The sequence below is a fragment of the Leucopleurus acutus genome, assembly GCF_964270905.1.
Source record: "Leucopleurus acutus genome assembly, chromosome: 3".
NCBI classification, from domain to species: Eukaryota; Metazoa; Chordata; class Mammalia; order Artiodactyla; family Delphinidae; genus Leucopleurus; species Leucopleurus acutus.
In genome coordinates, this window is record NC_139145.1 from 84,124,979 (window position 1) to 84,145,123 (window position 20,145).

The window sequence follows — 20,145 nt, forward strand, 5'->3', positions numbered from 1 at the left end:
GTGGTAATGGTTGCATAACAATGTGAATGTACTTAACGTTGCTGAATTGTACACCCCCAAGTGGTCAAAGTGGTACACCTTATGTTATATACCGATATTTTACCATAATTTTAATAAAGACGATTTAAAAATAACTACTCTTCTGCATACTTAAGGGCTGCAAGTGTGTGCGCACATGCACGTTTATAAATAAAAACTTGGGTTATGGAAATTAACGTTAATGAATATAACCTTAATTAGACTCTGAGTCACCTAGTAAGATGCACATTGATAAAATTAAAACCAAAACAGATGGGTCCTTTCTGAAGCCACAGCAATCTTTCAGGTTACGAGGGCACTCCTTAATTACCGACTCAGCCAACTGAATAATGTGAAGGGCAAGACCACTCCTTAACCCAAGAAACCCAAGCACTTTAAAAGGTCGAACGTCCACCTCTTTTTCAAACCAGTGCCTCTCTGCCTTTTCTGTCTGAAGGTGAAATTTTAAAGACAGTGGAAAAGTCACAGACAAAAGTCCAGGCCAGGTGCACACAAAATCCAAATTCAATACTCAGATCCACTCAGAGTCTTTATCTACACAAATCTAATCAGAGTTTGCAGAGACCTGGCGACGTACAAACACCCATCTCCATATTCTGGCACTCAAGTGCTAATATTCACCTACGTAGTATGAAAGCCTATTTCTGCACCCATCTAATCATGGACATTATATTATTTTCAAATTTGAACAAAGTTAAAATCAAATACCTACTGTTGATCAGTTCTTTGTGTTCAGCTAGGGTTTTCGCAGGATCCAGCCAATACTGTGTGAGGAAGAAAAGGGTAATTACAGAAATTAGTTGCTTTTCATTGGCCTTCGCTTCAAGAGTATTTGGAAAGTGTTATTTTTTTAAATAACATTTAAATAATAAGTAAAACATTTCACTTATGATATATACACAAACTTACATAAGAGTTTTCTGCTGCTAGGACATTAAAAGAAAAGAAAAATGTCAGCGTTCGGAGAGAAGCAGAGAAGAGAAACAGGAGAGAGCCCATGCTGGGTTCTTAGTTGAATTCTCGTACTGGTTATAAGATCAGTAACATCAAGATGCTAGTGAGTGAGCTTCTTACCGCCTCTGGTGGGAAAACAACAGCTGCAGAGAATGCCCCCCAATCTCTTTCCAGAGTCCCTATAACAATTCCCCTACAGACATGTCTACCCCTAAAATGTCTTTACTCTTTTCATGTCCAGTCCCATCCCTTACAGGTATTGCTGCTAGATGTAAGGAAGAAAGCAACCAAATCAAATCACATCCTCATTAAGTAATCCAGGAGAGGTGGCTCAGCACAGTGACTGAGGGTTCGAGTCCCAGAGCAGACCGGTCTGGATTCTGTCCTGGCTCTCCCCTCATTATCACCATGTAACTTGGAACCAGTTACTGGACCTCTCTCTCTGAACCTTCTTCGTAGGCTTGCTAGGAGGGTTAAATCAACTAAGTCATGCAAAGTCTTCAGAATAGCCCCTGGCTCACACTAAGCATGCAACACATGCTAGTGATGATTATTATTAAGGTGTGATGGTCACTCTTAATAAGTGCCATTAGCCAGTCTAAGGTACTTGCTTATTAATTCAAATTAATTTTTGATGAATAGAAGTTTAGACAGTGATGGGAGAATTGGGGCTCTGTGGAGAGGCCTTCCTCTAAATCTCACCTTTGTGAAATAAAATCACTGAAAGAAAAAGAAACAAGCCTTCTGTCTCATCTTCATGTGGAGGAAGCGCAGGGGAGAAGCAAACCAAGTACAAAGGGGACACCCGGGGCTCCCACAGAAGCACACAGTCGAAGGGATTCCACTGCCTGGAAAGTCGGGGGTGGTGGGCAAGGTGGAAACTTGACCCTGCTGTTCTGGCCAAATGCTGGAGATTCCAAGGGCTGAGCTAACCAGTTTCCATTTTCTCATGTTCCCGGATGAAGAAGGAGCAATTCTCATAGCAGGGCGGTAGGAGCTGGTCCACCTTGAGCCACTTCATTCCCAGCACTCTTGTGTTCGTCCTGGTGGAATCATTCACACTCTCCTGACCACACTGGGTCAAGAATCACAAGCCACAAAAGGAGTCTAAGAGAACCTTCCTGCCCAGCTTCCCTTTCCCTGCCCCTCCACTAAGGGCAGAAATGCTTGCTCTGCTATATAACAGTAGCAGTAATTATAATATTTTACATAATCCCCTTACCTTTTATTCCTAATTACAAATAAAAATCATTCATCCTAAATGAATGTCATAATCATTTTATTGTAAGATTTTATTACAGTACTTAACTCTATTCATGTACACATAATCTTCACTATTTGCCACTTCTAGAGCAGTTTCAGATTTTCCAACTTTTTCAAAAGGTAACCAATATAAACGGGTAGCAACTTATGACACAATGTTCATTATTCCGCTCCTTATCACGTCTCAATTTTTGAAGGTCTAGAAACACTCACTTTTAAAGTAAAAAAGATACATTTGAAGAAGAGGCCATAATCAGTGAACTGCTTTTGAAGCCCACAATGGCTAAAGATGTGGCTTTGGTGTTAAAATAAATGGCTCCCAGGGAAACACTGATTCATTCAAATCAAGTAAAATCAATTCAAATGCTCAGCTGTGTGTTGGACACAGAGCAGACCCTTTCCTCTAGGTATATAAAGCTACGGCTGCTTCCCACAAAATGGAAACATTAGGTGGGTGGACTGTTTCTTGCAATTCATGTTAAACAAAAGGGTTTGACTATCCCTGGATTTTTCAAGTAAGATAAAACCAAGGAAAACACACTCAACCATAAACACTTGCATCAGGTTTCTATTGCTGCCATAACAAGTTATCACAAATGTAGAGGCTTACACCACCACCCATTTATTAACTCCAAGGTCTGCAGATGAGTTGGTTTCTTTGCTCTAGGTTTCCCAAGGCCAAAATCAAGATGTCAGCTGGCTGGGGTCCTGGAGGGTAATTTGGGGAGGAGACCCTACCCACAAGAGCACTTTTGGGAGGAGACTTGGAGTTGGGCCGTGAGAGGCCTTCCCAGTTTTCTCCAGATGTCAAGGCACACATAATACTAGGCCTTACACTGCACTAAGTGCTTGGGGCAAGAAAGGAGGGGAGGGAAGAGGCCTCTGGTCTTCCTCCTCTGTCTAATCTCATCTTGAAACTAGTAAAAGACAGAAATTGCAAGAGAGTCCCCTTTTAACATCATCATCTCCCCCCAAAACAAACTTTACAAACACTTTCCTCAAACCAAATCATTGTCTGTCTGTTTTCCCCTCCAGAATGATTTCCAGTCATTAAAAAGCCAGGTAAAGAAAACAAGAAGGAAACTTTAAACTAAATGTAACGGAAAAGACTGGTTAATCTCTTAAAATTTTTTCACCTAATGATAGTCTGTACACTTTTAAAATAAATCTTTCCTTGAGAGCAATCAGATTTGTGAGGTGAAAAAGTATAATGAAGTTTCTGAGACGAGTTAGAAATTACAATTTTGCAGCAAAAAAGGAAGCGTCAAGACTCAGCCAGAGGCTGCTCACTGCACATTAGATACGCTAAATATCAATCCAGCGCTTGCCGCGCACGCACTGCATTTGATCTAAATGGAAACCAGGGGTTACAGAGGTCAGACAATGATAAATGCCCCAGAACGTACATAATAAAACACGAGCCACCAGGTTCCATAAGCTAGCATTTAAAATGTAAAACCCACTTATGCTCAACCAAAGGAAAGAAATGACCTTGGAACCAAAGCAGCCATCCCATGATGACACTTGTCACCACACATTATCAACAAGCGATCAAACACAGCACACGTGTGATCACCATGAAACACATCAGGCAGCTGCTCCATCACCCGTGAGAAAAAAGGGCACAGAATTTGCCAATGAACACAGCATCCCAGCTTCAGTTTTAGGGTCTATGTTCAGAATATTCACCTATATCCAGAATGGATGTAGGCTCTAAAACTGTGATACCATTCATTCACTTAACATTTGTGGAATACCCACTACATATATTCTTTATATGTCATGTCAGATCTTGTCTTGGGGAGTGTAGGAAAACACAAATGACTGAAACTTTTCCCTAACCGTGGGGCACCCACAGTTTACCAGACACATAGAGAGTTGAAATATAATGTGGTGAGATGATCATGTGTATAAGATGAATACATATGAGATAAAAAGATGATGTAGAAAGAAAATGAGCTCTTCAGGGTAAGTACAGGAAGGCATCATTGAAGAGAAAACCTTTGAACAGCATGCTCGCAAATAAAAAAACTTTCCCAAAATAGAAATGAAGAACACAGCTCTAAGTTTTTATAAGAATGATATCTAACAGCTCCACTGCTCTTAAAGCTAATGGATCCATTTTTAAGTCACAACATAGAACATAATACTCCAAGTCCTTTATAGCTGAGGACTTCCTGAAATCAGTGCTACCCGATAACTAGTAACTGTGCAGCTAAGAAATCAATGTTCCTGAAGGACTTCCAGAAAAAGAAGACCTGAAGGACTTCCAGAAGCAATGTCCCATTCAGTCTTCCCATCCGTCCTGGGTTGGGGGAAAGAGAGAAGCAGAGAGCTGAGCAGTGGTCACTGTGGTGCTGGGCTACAGAACAGCTTTCCTGAACTGCGCTTGCTACCTAGACAGTCAGGAGGAGAGACAGCCCCATCTCTCTCATCATCTCTCAACATTCAAGCTGTTCAGTCTCTAGGAAAATCTTTCCATCTTGCCCCCTTCCTGTCCCCCATCTCCTCTCTCTCTCCTATTTCAAACTTACATCCTATAGTTCTGTATATCCTCACAAGCTGAATTAGATCCTATTTTGCAGGAAGATAAGGTAACAATTAACCAAAACAGACCCTGCTCTCTCGTCCTGATTTCTACAGTGGGTTTCCTAACACAGGAGAATGTTAACAAACTGTAACCCCAATACCCAATCACTAAGGAGTCAAGATGACAAGCCCTCCTTGGCAATGACTCTTTGCCAGGGTGCAGGAGTCCAGTAGTTAGGGGGCCTTACCTCTTCAGTCCTGTCAATCTTAATAATGGCATTTATGCAACCCGAAGAGAAATGACAGATGGGCACAAGTTCCTTCTTACTCTCTGACAGTCTTGGCTAAATGCCCTGGGCGTCTTTTATCCACCTTGGCTGATCATGTCTCGATTTCATCAAATTCCTAGGTAACAGTCTCAAAATTAGATTTTAAAACTCTAACGCTGTCCAGTAAACCAATATCCTAATATTCAAAAGATATGTATTAAATTCAGGGTCCAACCTTCCATTTGTCAACTGTTCTTTTGGAGTCTCCTAGAGCTCTAATAGTAGAATAAGCCCTAAAACATCTTACATAAAGCATGGACAGCATCAAATAAAAAGAGCTTTGCTGCATCTTATTTAACACTGAGTATAATTCTGACTCACCTTTGGAGAATTTAAGAATACCACAATGATATTTAACAATGTTTCCTCTAGATCAAAAAAAAAAAAGACTTTAAAAGCACACAGTCTTCATCAATATAACAAAATAACTTCTTGATCTAAGGGAGTATGAAAAGTTGACAATCTGTAAGTGACAATGGAGCCAAAAAGATCTCAAAAAAGGATACTACAGCTCATTCCTGCAGAGTTCTAGGACTTGACATAATTTGCACATAGGTTCCCAGAAATCCAGGACTGTGGTGATAGCTGTTTGTGCTTTGTCCACACCCATTTTCCAGTGCCCCTGTATAGACACATCTCAGGCCCTCTAAGCAACATTCACAGGACGTGGTTTTAATTTGCTCCTCGGTATCAATCACAGAAGCCTTAGGACCTCAGGTAAAACCACCGTCACAGAGCTAACTCACAGCAGGGACAGAAACCAGGGCTTGCCATTAGGCCATCACTGAGGGAAGTGTGTGGGCGTGGGGGTGGTAACTGGGCCCCATTTTTTCAACAAAAGTGGATTCCAATTAATTACTGTTGGGCCATCTGGCTCCTCAAGAAGTGTCACTGGCCCCAGGGACCATTCCTCAGTTCTTTCACATGGACCCTGGCACCACCTAAGACCTAGAGAAGTAACAACAGTAACAGCTAATGCTTATTAAATGCTTACCATGTGCCAGGCGCTGTTGAAGACTTTACACTCATTCACTCATTTAGTTCTCTTAATAACTCGATGAATTAGGAACTACCATAATTACCACTTGACAAATGAGGAAACTGAACCACTGATTAAACAACTTGCCCCAAAATACAGAACAGCAGGTCCAAGGAACTGAAGCCCCTTCCATCTTATATTCAAACCAAGCCATTCTCAAGAATATTGTCCTAATAGGAATGCACAATCTCAATTTCAAGATTTGTACATTCAACTCACTACCAACTCCTCTTTTCCCAGCTCACCCCTGTTAATATTCTGATTCCACCAGGATACACAAGTCAGAGATCCTACTACCTTTTCACCATCTCTCCTCCCTGCCCCAACCCATGTCCTCACTTTGCTCACAATCCATTATCTTCGTTCACTCGCAGTTGTCGTCAGTTCCCTCCGTGATATCCACTGAAAAAAACACCCGCCAACTCTCTGCCTTCTCCATGCCAAAACCTGAGAGGCTGACCATGACTGGAGACTCAAATTGTACAATCACAGATGGGCTCACTTTAAAGTCATTATCAGTAACCCAAGGGAACCCTTGGTACCACCCAGAATCCTACAATATTTTATTCTTTCACCTGCCTGGATAACTCCTTCACACTTTCTCCTCCCCCTTTCTCGCTCTCAGATGATGATCTTGCTATTTCACTTAGAAAACTGAAGCCATGAGGAGAGAACATGTATGCATTCTCACAGCATCTACCAACCTGCCTGCATCTGTGCTGGCGTCCTGTCTTCTCTCTGTCTTTTTACTGTGGATGAATGCCCACGCTCCACTTAAGCCCATCCCTTCCCATCTATTCAGGAACTTGGTTCCAGCAATTTTCCGCTCTCTTCCCTGCACCATCAAAGTTTCCCTTTCCATAGAATCATTCCTGGCTGAATACATGCTTTTATTTCTCCCATATTAAAACACACACACACACACACACATACACACACACACACACACACACACACACCCCTTTTTGATCCCTATATCTGCCCATTTTACTTCTGTACTTTAAGTCATATCTCTGGGAAAAAAATTCTATAGTCTACTTCCTCTCACTTTTTTTTTTTTTTTCATTTGGTCAGTATTGATTTATTGGATGCATCCCTTCTATACGCAGCAATGTCCTATCTACTTTGGGATGTGCACAGATGCAAAGACATGGCGAGATATAAGACATGGCCCATGAATCAAAAAACCTAGAATTTACTTTGAGATTTAACAACTGTAGCTTGCCTTTATTGGCCTCACTATATGTCTGGAACTATTCTAAGCCCATTTCTGGATTTGTTATCTCGTTTAATTGGTTCAATTGAAAAGGTTCAAGTAGAACAGAAGTTTGATTTTTCCTCACATCACAGTACTGGGCAGACAAACTAGTTGATAGGGCTTGTTATGAGTCGATGAATATGAAATCATTTTCTAAATTATAAAATGCCATATGGGGAGTGTTGGGAATTTCATGTATGGTGGTAATTTGGGGAGTAGTTTCAGGTTAGCGAAGACTTTAAAAAAAACAGATAGAGTATAGAGCTTAGATTATGAGTCCCTATTTACAGATGGGGTATTTAAGTCTCTGAAAGGCCTAGTGATGTGTTCAAGGTCATATTGCCAATGAGTCAGGGAATCATTCAAGTCTCCTGACAATGGGTCAGTACCCTTTCCTCTAATCCTAATACCACTGGCCAAGTATACAACCAAGCCAAAAGGAAGACTAAAAGTGTACTGGGGTAGACTAGACAGTCTCAGTTATGGGTTAACATCATTATTCGCTCTAGCACACCAATAATACCCAGAGAAGAAACTAAGGGTCATGGAAAACTCTAATTTGTAGTTTGAAAAAAACAAAAATGAAAACAATGGTATTTTATATGTCTAGCACACCTATTTTGTGCCAGGCATTGTACTAGATGTTTTGCATATTATTTTTTCACATCATCCTTTTGACAACCTTTTAAGAAAAGTACTTTTATCCCCGTTTTATAGATGGAGATAGAATGATGGCCCAAAGTTCCACAATGGGCCAACTGGGAAGCAGAGATTCAAACTCAAATATGCCTGTATCCAAAATACATACCATCTCCACTCTCTCACTATGCCTTCACTCAAGTGGAATAAATCTGCTATGTGAACTGTTCTCTAGTCTTCATTATTTATTTTTCCCAAATGTGATCATAATTTCTTATCCAAGGGCTAAGGCCTCTCACCGCCTCTTCAGTCCACTTTAGAACCCACTCTAGTTCCTACTACAATGACCTCCAATAGTTGTTAAATCTAACGACAGGTGAAGAGTCTTCACCCACTGTCTTGAAATACCTTTGTCATGTGGTCTGTAGTACACCACTCCCTCTGTCCTTTCCTCCTACCTTTTTGGCCACATCTTCACAATCTCCTTTGCTGATTGTTCACTGTCTCCTAACCAGGAAAGGCTGGATTGCCCTGGGCTCACATCTTACAACCAGGCTCCTGGCTTTAAATGACATCTATACATGACAACACCCAAATGTATGGCCAGACAGAGTGGCCAGACCAGAATTGCCCCCTGAAGCCAACTGCCTGCTTGACATCTCCACTAAGATGCCTATTAGAATCTTAAAGTTTCCATGTTCAAAGAGGAAATGATGATTCTACTCCCTCCCAGAAAAACCTGTTCTCCTGCAGTCTTTGCCATCTCAGTAAATGGTACAAAACTCTTCCACTGGCTCCAGTCAATGCCTCTTTATCGTCTATCTCTTCTATCAATCTGCAAATCCTGTTGGCTTATGTTAAAAATATAAATAGGATCTGTCAAATTCTTACCACTCCCAGGTCCAAGCAGTCATCACCATTCACCTGGATTTCTTAAACAACTCCATTAATGGTATCCCTTCTTCTCTGCATTTAAAGGAATGCTTTAAAATGTAGATCAGATCAGTTTATTCTCCTTCTCAACATCCTCCAGTGGTTTCCCTTCTTACTCAACTAAAATCCAAAGTCCTTACGATGGTCTATAAGGCCGTATATGATCTGGCCCTACTCCCCTTCAGTCTCCATTGTGTGTTTTGAGAATGAGGCAGCAGGAAGGACCTTAAGGAGACTGTTAGTGGAAGGCGCAGGGCCTTCAAGGGGGCCTAAAGGAAAGCGAAGAGAAAGCTGTTGGAAGCAGGAAGAAAGAAGACCTGACTCTTCAGGCGGAAAGTTTAGCAGTGCTGTTGCCTGGGGCAACATGGAAAATAAAAGATGCACCTAAAGAACTAGATGATCCAGATAAGATTTCCAGGCGGACTGGGGAAACTGCTGATTGACTTGCCCCCGACAATGAAATCTAAAAGGAAAGAGATAAGCTGAAAACAAACTGTGAAATATAAAGGATCCAGGACTTACTAGGCTTGAAATAAAATTCTCTCACCCCTAGACTTATCAGAAGGCAAATGATGCTACAATTAAGAAATGGCTCCTGGGCAAAGACTGAATCCAGAGTGCTGCCAGGAAATTATGAATGTAACTGTAAAACTTTATTAAGTCTTCAAAAGATCTAATATGATGCCTCATAAACTAAGAAAAGGTCCTCTAAGAATCTTAAGGACATTGTTTCCCAAGAGTTTTACAAGGAATCTAAGGTATAGAAGAGCTTATTTCAAAGCGATTTGTCAGTGTTGCCTTTGTCTAATAAAGCTGATTATAAATTGATTCACAAGAAATCCACAAAGTTCTTTGAAGAAATTCTATCAGGGGACTTCCCTGGTGGTCCAGTGGTTAAGAATCCGCCTTCCAAGGCAGAGATGCGGGTTCGATCTCTGATCCGGGAACTAAGATCCCACATGCTGTAGGGCAACTAAGCCCACACTGCAACTACTGAGCCCACACACCACAATTACAGAGCCCACACGCCACAACTACTGAGCCCACATGCCACAACTAGAGAGAACCCTGTGTGCCTCAACAAAAGATCACGAGTGCCGCAACTAAGAACTGATGCAGCCAAAAATAATAAATAATTTTATTTTTTATTTTTTTGCGGTACGCGGGCCTCTCACTGTCGTGGCCTCTGCCGTTGCAGAGCACAGGCTCCAGACGCGCAGGCTCAACGGCCATGGCTCACGGGCCCAGCCGCTCCACGGCATGTGGGATCTTCCCGGACCGGGGCATGAGCCCGTGTCCCCTGCATCGGCAGGCGGACTCTCAACCACTGTGCCACCAGGGAAGCCCCAATAATTTTTTTTTTAAAAAAGGAATTATATCAGCTAGAGTTGAAAGGACAGAGATCCTACACACTGAAAAGAGGTCTTTGGACCCCAATCTTCATCAGGCAAAAAGCAGACTGAAAATACTACTCAGCTGCAAACATACATTACTTTTATAGAAAGGGAAGGAAAACTCAGAGAACAGAACCAAAAGTCCAGAGGGCAGAGCCAACTGTCACAAGAAGTAAGACCAAGCTCTAATCAAAGAAATGGCTACATGTGCCTAGCTAGATTTCAGAACTGTTATGGACTAGTGATTGCTATGTGCCTCCTGTTTTCCCTCATTCTAAATGCAACTTTTATACCACTTACCCTATCCCATGTGTGTCCCATCACTATATGCTGAATGGTGGTGGGGTATGTGGATATATATTTCTTACCCTCTTAATTCACAGGTCTTCAGATCAAGAGGAACTATATTCAAGGGATTGAACTTGAAGAACAATACCCAGAGTCTGCCTTGACGGGCTCTTGGACCTTAAGTCTGAGTCCAATGACATAATAAATGAGATTTGCGAAGGCCTTGGGAGGGATAGGTGCATTTTATATGTAGGAGGAAGAGAAATAATTTTTGTCTGGAAAATAGACTCTCATGTTTTGAAACGTGTGCAAATTTAGCTGACACTCCTCCCATCAAACGGGATAATCTAATCTCTCTTCCCTTTAAATGCAGGCTGGCCTTCTCTTCACCTCAAATCAGTAGAATACAGCAAAAGTAATACTCTCTGACTTCTGAGCTTAGTCATAAAAGGTGATACTGCTTTTTCCCCTCCCTCCCTCCCTCCCGACCTTCGTCTGGATGCCTGCCCTGGGAACCCAAACTCTACCCTGTGAGGAAGGCAAGCAACAACATGTAAAGTCTAGATGTAGGTGTTCTACCACCAGCCAAGCCCAAGCCAGTGCCAACACCAACCACCAGACACATGGCTGAGATTTCAGATAACTTCAGCCTCCAGCCTTTGAGCCTCTCCAGCTGAGACTAAGTGATGCAGAGCTGAGCTGTCCTCACCACAGGTTTATGAGTAGAGTTGCCTTTTTTTTTTTTTTTTGGCTGCACTACATGACTTGTGGGATTCTTAGTTCCCCAACCAGGGACTGAACCCACACCCTTGGCAGTGAAAGCACGCAGTCCTAACCACTGGACTGCCAGGGAATTCCCGGAGTTGTCTTAAGTCACTAAATTTTGAGGTGGCTTGTTATACAGCCATGATTAACAGGAACATGTGCCAATTCATCAAGATCTCTTTGATTTCTCACTCTTGCATACAACATGCTTGCTTTTCCTCCTGTGCTTAAATCATCTGTGAACCTGGTGAGCATGCCCTAGCCCTCCATAGCTTCATCCCAGGTCCTGATAACAATATTGTAAGCCCTGGAACATACCTAGAGACTTCCTTCTAAGTTGATACAATTCAAAAATCAGTTCTCTCTGCTTAAGGCTTAACCAACTAAACTATCTTTCAATTTAACCATCATTTTTTTCATTTAATCCACAAATACATCAACTTTTCTGTATATCTTTCTGAATTCTAAATATACTAGTTTTATCACAAATAAAGAGGTCAGACATGAGTTGGTTTTTTGGTTGTTAATAGAACCATGTTGGATTATAGGGACCAACTATTCTATCTCCTAGAAGCCCACAGATCATCCCTCGGACATGCCTTCCTGCCAAGCCACGACTATCTCCAGTGAGGCTCCTCTACAATTGCATCTAACAGGCTGTCGTAATCTCTCAGGGGCCAGTGTATTTAATCACAAATGAGTTTGGATTTCTTCTTTTTTATTTATTTGGTTGCACTGGGTCTCAGTTGCGGCATGCATGTGGGATCTAGTTCCCTGAGCAGGGATCGAACCCGGGTCCCCTGCATTGGGAGCGTGGAGTCTTAACCACTGCGCCACCAGGGAAGTCCCTGGATTTCTTCTTAACAATAAAAACAAACATGTCTTAAGGATGACAGATTCTATGAGAAAAGTCCTGAATGCTGTGAGTGAACTTTAAGATATCAATTTTGTGCTGCTCAAGAGACTTTAGCTCTTCTTCAAGAAGTTTTGTCTATATTTTTGATAACTGAAGTTGCTACCTACACATTTCTAACATCTAGATAAGTGAGCCATCATGGTTTAGACTATGGAATCATTTTCATCTTGAAATATAATCTTAAATCTGCCATGCTCTGAAACTGTAGTAACTGAAATAATACACAGGTGGTTAAACTAGAGTTTGTTTTTAAACTCTGTTCTACTAACTGAATGTAAACATGGCTTTAAGTAACCATGTAATTTGTCACAGAGAAGCCAAGCCAGCCCAAGGGGTTATGCAGTAAACAGGACCTGGAGCTCCTATTCAGCACCACTACACACAGTTGTGCCTAACTCCAGAGGCCCGAATTACACGGTGGGTAAAGATGTACACGGCAGCCCTGCCCCTCTTCTCTGCATTTATAGTCTATTTCTCCCTAAATGACCTTAAAAACCTTAAAAGTGTCATGACTCTAAAAACCTAGGGACTCCCAAATGTGACTCTAACCTCTCAGGAGCCCAACTACTAGCCTAACATCTCCACCTGGATGTCCACTGGGCGTATGAAGCTTCACCTGCTCAAGCTTCACCTGACTCCCCACTCCCAAAATCCAGCTCCTCAATCAGGTCCCATCACTTCTTAGCTTCAACTTTCAATAGATTCCCACATACCCAGCCTACCACAGGCTGCTGGGCACTCTGTAATACAGACCCTGCCTGCCAGTCACTTTGTCACCCTCCTTCTCACTACTATTAGCACCACTGGTCTTTTTTTCAGTTCTAGAACACTTCATATTTGTCTCTGCCTTAGGCCACTGAACAAGCTGTTCCTTCTGCCTGCCATGCCCCTCCCTTCTTGCCATTCAAGTCTCAGTTTAAATGTCATCTCAGAGAGGCTGTTTCTGACCACTCAACAGAAGGAGCCTCCCAGTCACTCTGGCACATCTTATATTATTTTCAAAGCACTCATCACTACATGATATTTGAAAACATATTTACGATCTGTCTCTCCCTAGAATATAAACTGCTTAAGGCCAGGGACCTTGTCTCTTGCCGACCACTGCACCCTAGTTGCTGAGACACAGTGGTTACCCAGTAAGTATTCGCTCCATGACTCAGCGGAGATGAGAAATAGCAAATGCTCTTATCTCTTCACAGTTCCAGGTCAGGGGCACTGATGAGAGGAAGGATATCACACTGTAAACAAGAAGTTTCCTAAGTGAATATTCTCTATAAAATATCCTGCAACCCCAAAAAAATGGTGAGCATCAGGGCAAGAAAAAATTAAGCTCCTATATATCGTCAGCTTTTAAAGGGCCTACTTTCGTTAACTCAAAAAGCTACTTTGAAAATTCACAGTCCAAAAGAGAAAGTAAGTCTTGCCTCTGTCACCCTAAAAAGTACCTGCCCAACTCTGAGCAATTCCTGAAGCATCTCTCCCACTAGAACAGGTCACACAAAAATGGACAAACTAGTCATCTTAGCTTTTAGCACATGCAATATATTTGATATATATATCAAATATATATGTATTTGATATTTTATGAAATTCTAGAGAAAATAATATAGAAAATAATGCACTTTATCAGTATGCTTCTGGAACATCCCAATCAAATCTCTTTTTATATTCATGAAGAAACTCCGCTTAAGATTCAGAATAAGGTTAAATCAAGGTCAACATATCAGAGGTTTGTATCAAAACACTAGATTAAAAAAAAAAACCTAGTTTCCTATGATAATCAGGAAAATGTCTAGAATCATTAACTCTAGAACCGCTGCTTTTCCATTAGCCAATCAACTGTCTGAAATTCCATCCTGTATAGCTCATTCTGAGTTAACCAGGTAGAAGGAAAATCTAATAAAATCTTCATGGTAAGGACATCAGCAATATTCTTCTCATGCACTTATACAGCTAAGCAGGTATGGGTCACAGAAACTGGTCACAGAAAACCTGTTTTATTGACAAGAACACTTAGCATACCTGCATACTTTGTTATATATGCAAATATATGTGGATATGTATATACAGGGAAGTTTGTACCATTCCAGATAGTTTTGTTTTAAAGTATTTTGTACCATTACCATGTCCAAGTGTTTCTCCTTTTAATCTATTTTTTGGTTTACAAAAAAAGAAAAAGACACTGGTGCTATTAATGAAGAAATATAGAATTCAGTGCCTCAACTCGCTAAAGCTGGAAGACAAGTTTATGAAAGCTGCAGGGTAAAATATTTTATTATACATGACCCATGGAAGACACATTTGTGCCCATTATTATCAACTATCTGAAGTAAAAGGAAGAGGAAAAAAAGAACTACAAGAGGGTTAGGTTCAAGATACACCATGGAGCCAACTCTAGACAAATCTAGGTCCTTCAAAAGCATTTTTGAAACCATGGCAAAATCAACACACACAACAAACAATCAGAGCAAGCTCTGCTTCTCCCTAAGGGTAGAGCAGGGAGGAAAGCAGGAGCAGCTGGCAGGTGGACAGGCTCCTCTCTCAGCACTTCCTGGGGTTCTTTCCAGCAGGCCAGCTCCTGAATTCTCACTATGCAGCACATGACTGGGCTCAGAAGAGATCAGACCCACTCTGAATGGAAACCGGCTCCAGAAAAGCACCATCACTTCCTTTCTTAATAGAAACTGTTCAACAGCGATAGAGAAAGACGAAACCTGTTTTATTGAGAATAGTTTATTATGAACAAATTTTTAAAAACCACGGGACCCACAACCATACAGCCGCCGGTGTCATTACCTGAACTCAAATCCTCATACACTTCCTTCTACCACATACTACGCTACCTCTCACTAGAGAGGAGTACTCTCAACAGCACCCCGTAGCTGCCAGCACGCTAAGGATAGCATGTATCTGCAATTTCTTGCAATTCCAGATACTTCCAACGTAACTTCCTAACATCTCAGTAAAGCTTTAAAAAAAATAAATACACACATACCTATATACATATAGATATCTCCGAAGGCTGGTTAAAATAAACAGCAGCAGAGGTCTTTCTTAAGAGAACCAAAGCAATAAATTCAAAGAACAGCAGGGAAAGGAGGCAGCAAACAGACACAGAGAGGCAAGGCAGAAGCATTCTTGTCAAGGCCTGACCTCTCTCTGGCCTGCCATTTGTCTAGGTGAGAGATCACTTAGTTGGCAGTGGCAGAGGTGGTAACAGAGTGAGAAACAGGACATAAGCCCTCCCCCCTCCCCTCAAGGAGTTTCCAATCAAGTGGGGCATATTATTTAAGAGAAAAACACAATGTGGGACTTGCAGTGTGTGGACAGGGGTTAGCCTAGGGCACTTGTGGGGTGAGAGAAAGCTTCAGGAGGAGACTAATATCAGAGACTGTTCAATCAGGTGGTAAGGAAGAGCAGGATCAACAGGTAAAAATGAGGCGCGGAAGACGAGGAGGGTATTCAGGCCGGGGAAGCAGCAGGTACATCACGGAGACACTACAGTTCAGGTAAGGAGCTGCGGGTAGTTGAGTGTAGCTTTCATGTACCTGCAGTGTGGGTTTGGGGGGAGGATGATTGGTGGGGGACTGAAGAATTACCATGCAAGAAAAGCCCTAGAGCAACCAAGGGCCACATTTCTTGAAGGACCTTGTAATCCTTGTTAAGGAATTCCTGAATTTTCCCTTTGGGACCCATTAAAGAATCTGAAGCCACAGAGGAGACATCCTTAAAGTAGTCTTTCTGAAAGAAAACCGCAACTGCAGGGGGCAAAACATGGGAGGGAGCAAGAGCAAAGACAGGAAGACCAGTCGGAAAGCTTTTGCAGAAATCCAGGCTCCCGTGCTGGATTTTTTTTTTTTTAATAAATTTATTTATTTATTTGTGGCTGCATTAGGTCTTCGTTGTACACGGGCTTTCTTTAGTTGCGTCGAGCGGGGGCTACTCTTCGTTGCGGTGCGCGGGCTTCTCATTGTGGTGGCTTCTCTTGTCGTGGAGCACAGGCTCTAGGCACGCAGGCTTCAGTAGTCGCAGCTCGTGGGCTCAGTAGTTGTGGCTCACGGGCTCTAGAGCACAGGCTCAGTAGTTGTGGTGCTCGGGCTTAGTTGCTCCATGGCATGTGGGATCTTCCGAGACCAGGGCTTGAACCCGAGTCCCCTGCATTGGCAGGCAGATTCTTAACCACTGAGCCACCAGGAAGCACCTCAACCAGGATTCAGGGCTGGGAGGTTAAGAGGTAACCATAAGTCCTGCTGACAACTGCTGTCCTAGCTTAGTTACAGTGACCCTTTTCACTCTCAAAAGTACCCTGGGTTGGATGATGAATCACACAAGTCATGCTAGTTATTAAGGAGTAGAACTGACAGGACCTGGTGACGCGTTAGTTCTGAGAAGGAGAGACAGTAGAGTTAAGGATGACACCCTAGCGTGAGTGGAGGCTTTCACTAAGGTATTCAGACAGAGGGGCAGGCACCTCAGGGATGCAACCATGAGGACTTCCTAAAGGGTACAAAGACAACAGATAGTTTTAAGGGACTTAATTCCCAGATTCTCAACTTCCATATACATTTTTCTTCGCACTTTTATTGAGAAATAATTGGCATCACTGTGTAAGTTTAAGGCATTCAGCACAATGGTATAATTTATCTATATTGTGAAATGATGACCACAATAGGTTCAGCTAACATCCATCTTCTCATATACACACAATGAGAGGAAAAGAAACAAATGGTTCTCCTTTGTGATGAGAACTCTCAGGATTTACCCTCTTAACACACATACTCTTTCTAGACCTGATCTACGTGAGCACAGACCTGATGAGAGGTCCTGCCAGCTCTCCCCTCTTCCCTCTCCTTTCACAACCCTCTTTTCTCATTTACAGCAGGAAGGCACCTCTCACCCTTTTAAACTCTAGGGCGCTCTGCCCCAGGATGTAGAAAATTCCCGAGCAGAAAGATAGAAACATTTTTAAATACCAGTGTCAGCAAAGTTGCCTTAAATAAAACACCCTAAACCAGAAGAACAGGGCTTTCTCTCTTTCCCTACCTTACACGTCTTTCTGGTGAGGACTAAGCAAAATGAAAGAAACATGGTATTTTGGTCCTTGGCTGGGTTGTTTGGAATTCAGGTATATTATAGAACAAGGCAGCAAAGGGAGTTTGTTTAATGATCTTGCAACTTCCATTGTCCAGCTACTATCAAAATATATAAAAATATGCCTGGCTCATGAGGAAGAGTCCCACAGAATAAAACAAATCAAAGCCCTATTAAGTCTATCTCATCTAAGTGACAAAACACTGTGCCTTATCTGTCTACCCATCTCAGAAATCAAATTCCAAAGTGAAGTACTCGTCACAGAATACATGTTAACATTTTTATTTAAATTGACAAATGACAGAATGTACACTGGTTTAGCTCAGTGGCTTGAGAGTAACTGGCTTTGCCAAAGTAATATGTTGGACATTTTCCATAAACTGGATTAACTAAATCTACAGCTCCACAATTCTGATAAAAATATAAAGTACATAACTATAGATAAAAGCATTTTACCAAAAATCATGTACTGGCAAATGTTCATTAAAATTAACAATTTTTAATTTTCCTAATCCTTTAAAACCAAAGTAGATTACATCAGATGCTTCTAAGTAAAAGAGAAAAAGCAAAATTAATATTGTTTTGATAAATCTTGGTAAAGCATTTTGCATACATCTCCCAGAAATTCTGAAACTGAATTACTATAATGATTAACAAATTGTTCGCCACTCAGGCGGTTTTGATTTCATTGCTTTCAAACTAAACTGAAGGAGAACCCAATGAGGGGTCTGAGAAATCTCTGCTCTCAGAGCAGATTGAGAGGGGTTGGTGATGACTACAGAGCCTTGGAGATACCTGACAGATTACTGAAAATAATTTTAGATGACAGATCACTATGTGATTCTTTTGGCGTATAACTCAGGAGAGTTCAAGGAATTAAGTGATCTTCCTTTATCAAAACTCCTTCCTTTTCAATCTAACTCCTTTAGTAGATAAGGTTACTCAGTGCTCATCCTTATAAAGAAAAGAAATGGGAATAAAATTGATGCTGAGCCCTATCTCACTCCAGGAATATATTATAATCATTCAGGGGTACACGAACTAACTGAGAAGCAGCAGCCCATTACTTCATTGAGATGCACTTCCAATAAATGTTCACTTTTTATGTTTAAGAGTTATTGAAATGCATAATATTTTGCTGTTTTAGTTGAAAACCTTGGTAATAATAACTATTCTTATGGCTCAATAATAAAGCCTTAAGGTCTCATGAAATAAACTTTTAAACTTTCAATTTCTATATAAAACATTGTTATGGATAAATATATTTTATTAATAAAAATATAATAAGAGAAAATTCTATGAAGTAGAATACGAAGAAGATAAATGACTTTTAATGTAGAACTTGTTCACGTCTACTTTTGAAACATTGATGATGAGTACCAAAATTGCTATGATATAGAGAAGCATTTAAGAGTATACATTTAAGAGTAATGTGACAGATTTTACAACGTTGGTACTCATGAGAAACCAAAAATTTGCATCTATTTAAACTCAGGATAAAATTTTTATTCTCAACCTAAAATTATACACAGGTACATAGTTTTTTTTCTTTAATTCTGGAAAATCACTACTGTCAAGAACATTAAAAAAAAAAAAGAGCACATCTGGAGGGAGAGATGATGACTTCAGTTTTGAATATGTTGTGTTGGAGGAACCTTAGGAATATCCAAGTACAGAATAAGAGCAAACACTTATACTGCACTGACCCACACCATTTAAAGCACTAGTCTGGGTGTTTATAGACTCCTTTACCCCTCACCACCACCCTTTGAAGCTGGTACTATTATTATCCCCACTTCATAAATGGGGACACTGAGGCCTGGACAAATGAGAAGACTCACCCAATGTCACACACCTCTCCCAAGTATAGAGTTGTATGAATCCAGAGAGTCTGTACACAGTATAATGCCTTGAGATGTCTGGGTTGGTGATACAAATTTGAGGGTCAACTGAGCTTTTAGATAGTAATCTAAACCATGGAGCAGATGAGATTATGTAGGAAGAGCGACATACTCACCAGCAGGAAAATGAGAAGCTTCACTGCTGGGGGTCCCTATGAAGAGCCTCTGGCATTCCCTTCCAGGCCCCTGGACTCATGAAGAGCCTCCAGCCATGTTTGTTTGTGTTTTTTTTCCAGGTACCCTTGATGTTTTGTCATCAGTCCTCCCAGGCTGCTGCACTGTTTATGATGGTCAAAGGGCTACTGAAGAAGATCTTTCTGCTTCTTGATCTTTGCCCTATTCCTTCACCAGATACCTGAAGATGCTTAGATAGTAAAGGCTCTTCCCTCCAGTTTTACTGAGATATAATTGACATATAACACCACAACCAAGTTGGATTCATCCCAGGGTCACGAGGATGGTTCAACATATGCAAATCAATGTTACATACCACATCAATAAAAGACAGAAACCATATGATCATATCAACAGATGCAGAAAAAGTAGGGACTTCTCTGGTGGTCCAATGGTTAAGACTCTGCACTTCCAATGCATGGGACACAGGTTCAATCCCTGGTTGGGGAACTAAGATCCCACATGCCACACGACGCAGCCAAAAAAAGAAAGAAAGGAAAAGAAAAAGCATTCGATAAAATTCAACATATATTCATGATAAAAACTCCTACCAAAGTGGGTATAGAGGAAACATATCTCAACATAATAAAAGCTACTTATGAAAAACCTACAGCCAATATAATACTCAACAGT

General features: G+C 41.3%; 1 protein-coding gene across 1 annotated transcript in view; it reads right to left on the bottom strand.

The window, feature by feature from the left end:
- EPB41L4A (erythrocyte membrane protein band 4.1 like 4A) overlaps window positions 1-20,145 on the bottom strand; it is a gene marked incomplete at both ends in the record, with an annotated part of 257,309 nt that overhangs the window by 123,172 nt on the left and 113,992 nt on the right. Inside the window, one exon of the mRNA XM_082837350.1 lies at window positions 752-803. Within this exon, the coding sequence (XP_082693476.1) occupies window positions 752-803 (52 nt within the window). The remainder of the gene's footprint in view (window positions 1-751; window positions 804-20,145) is intronic.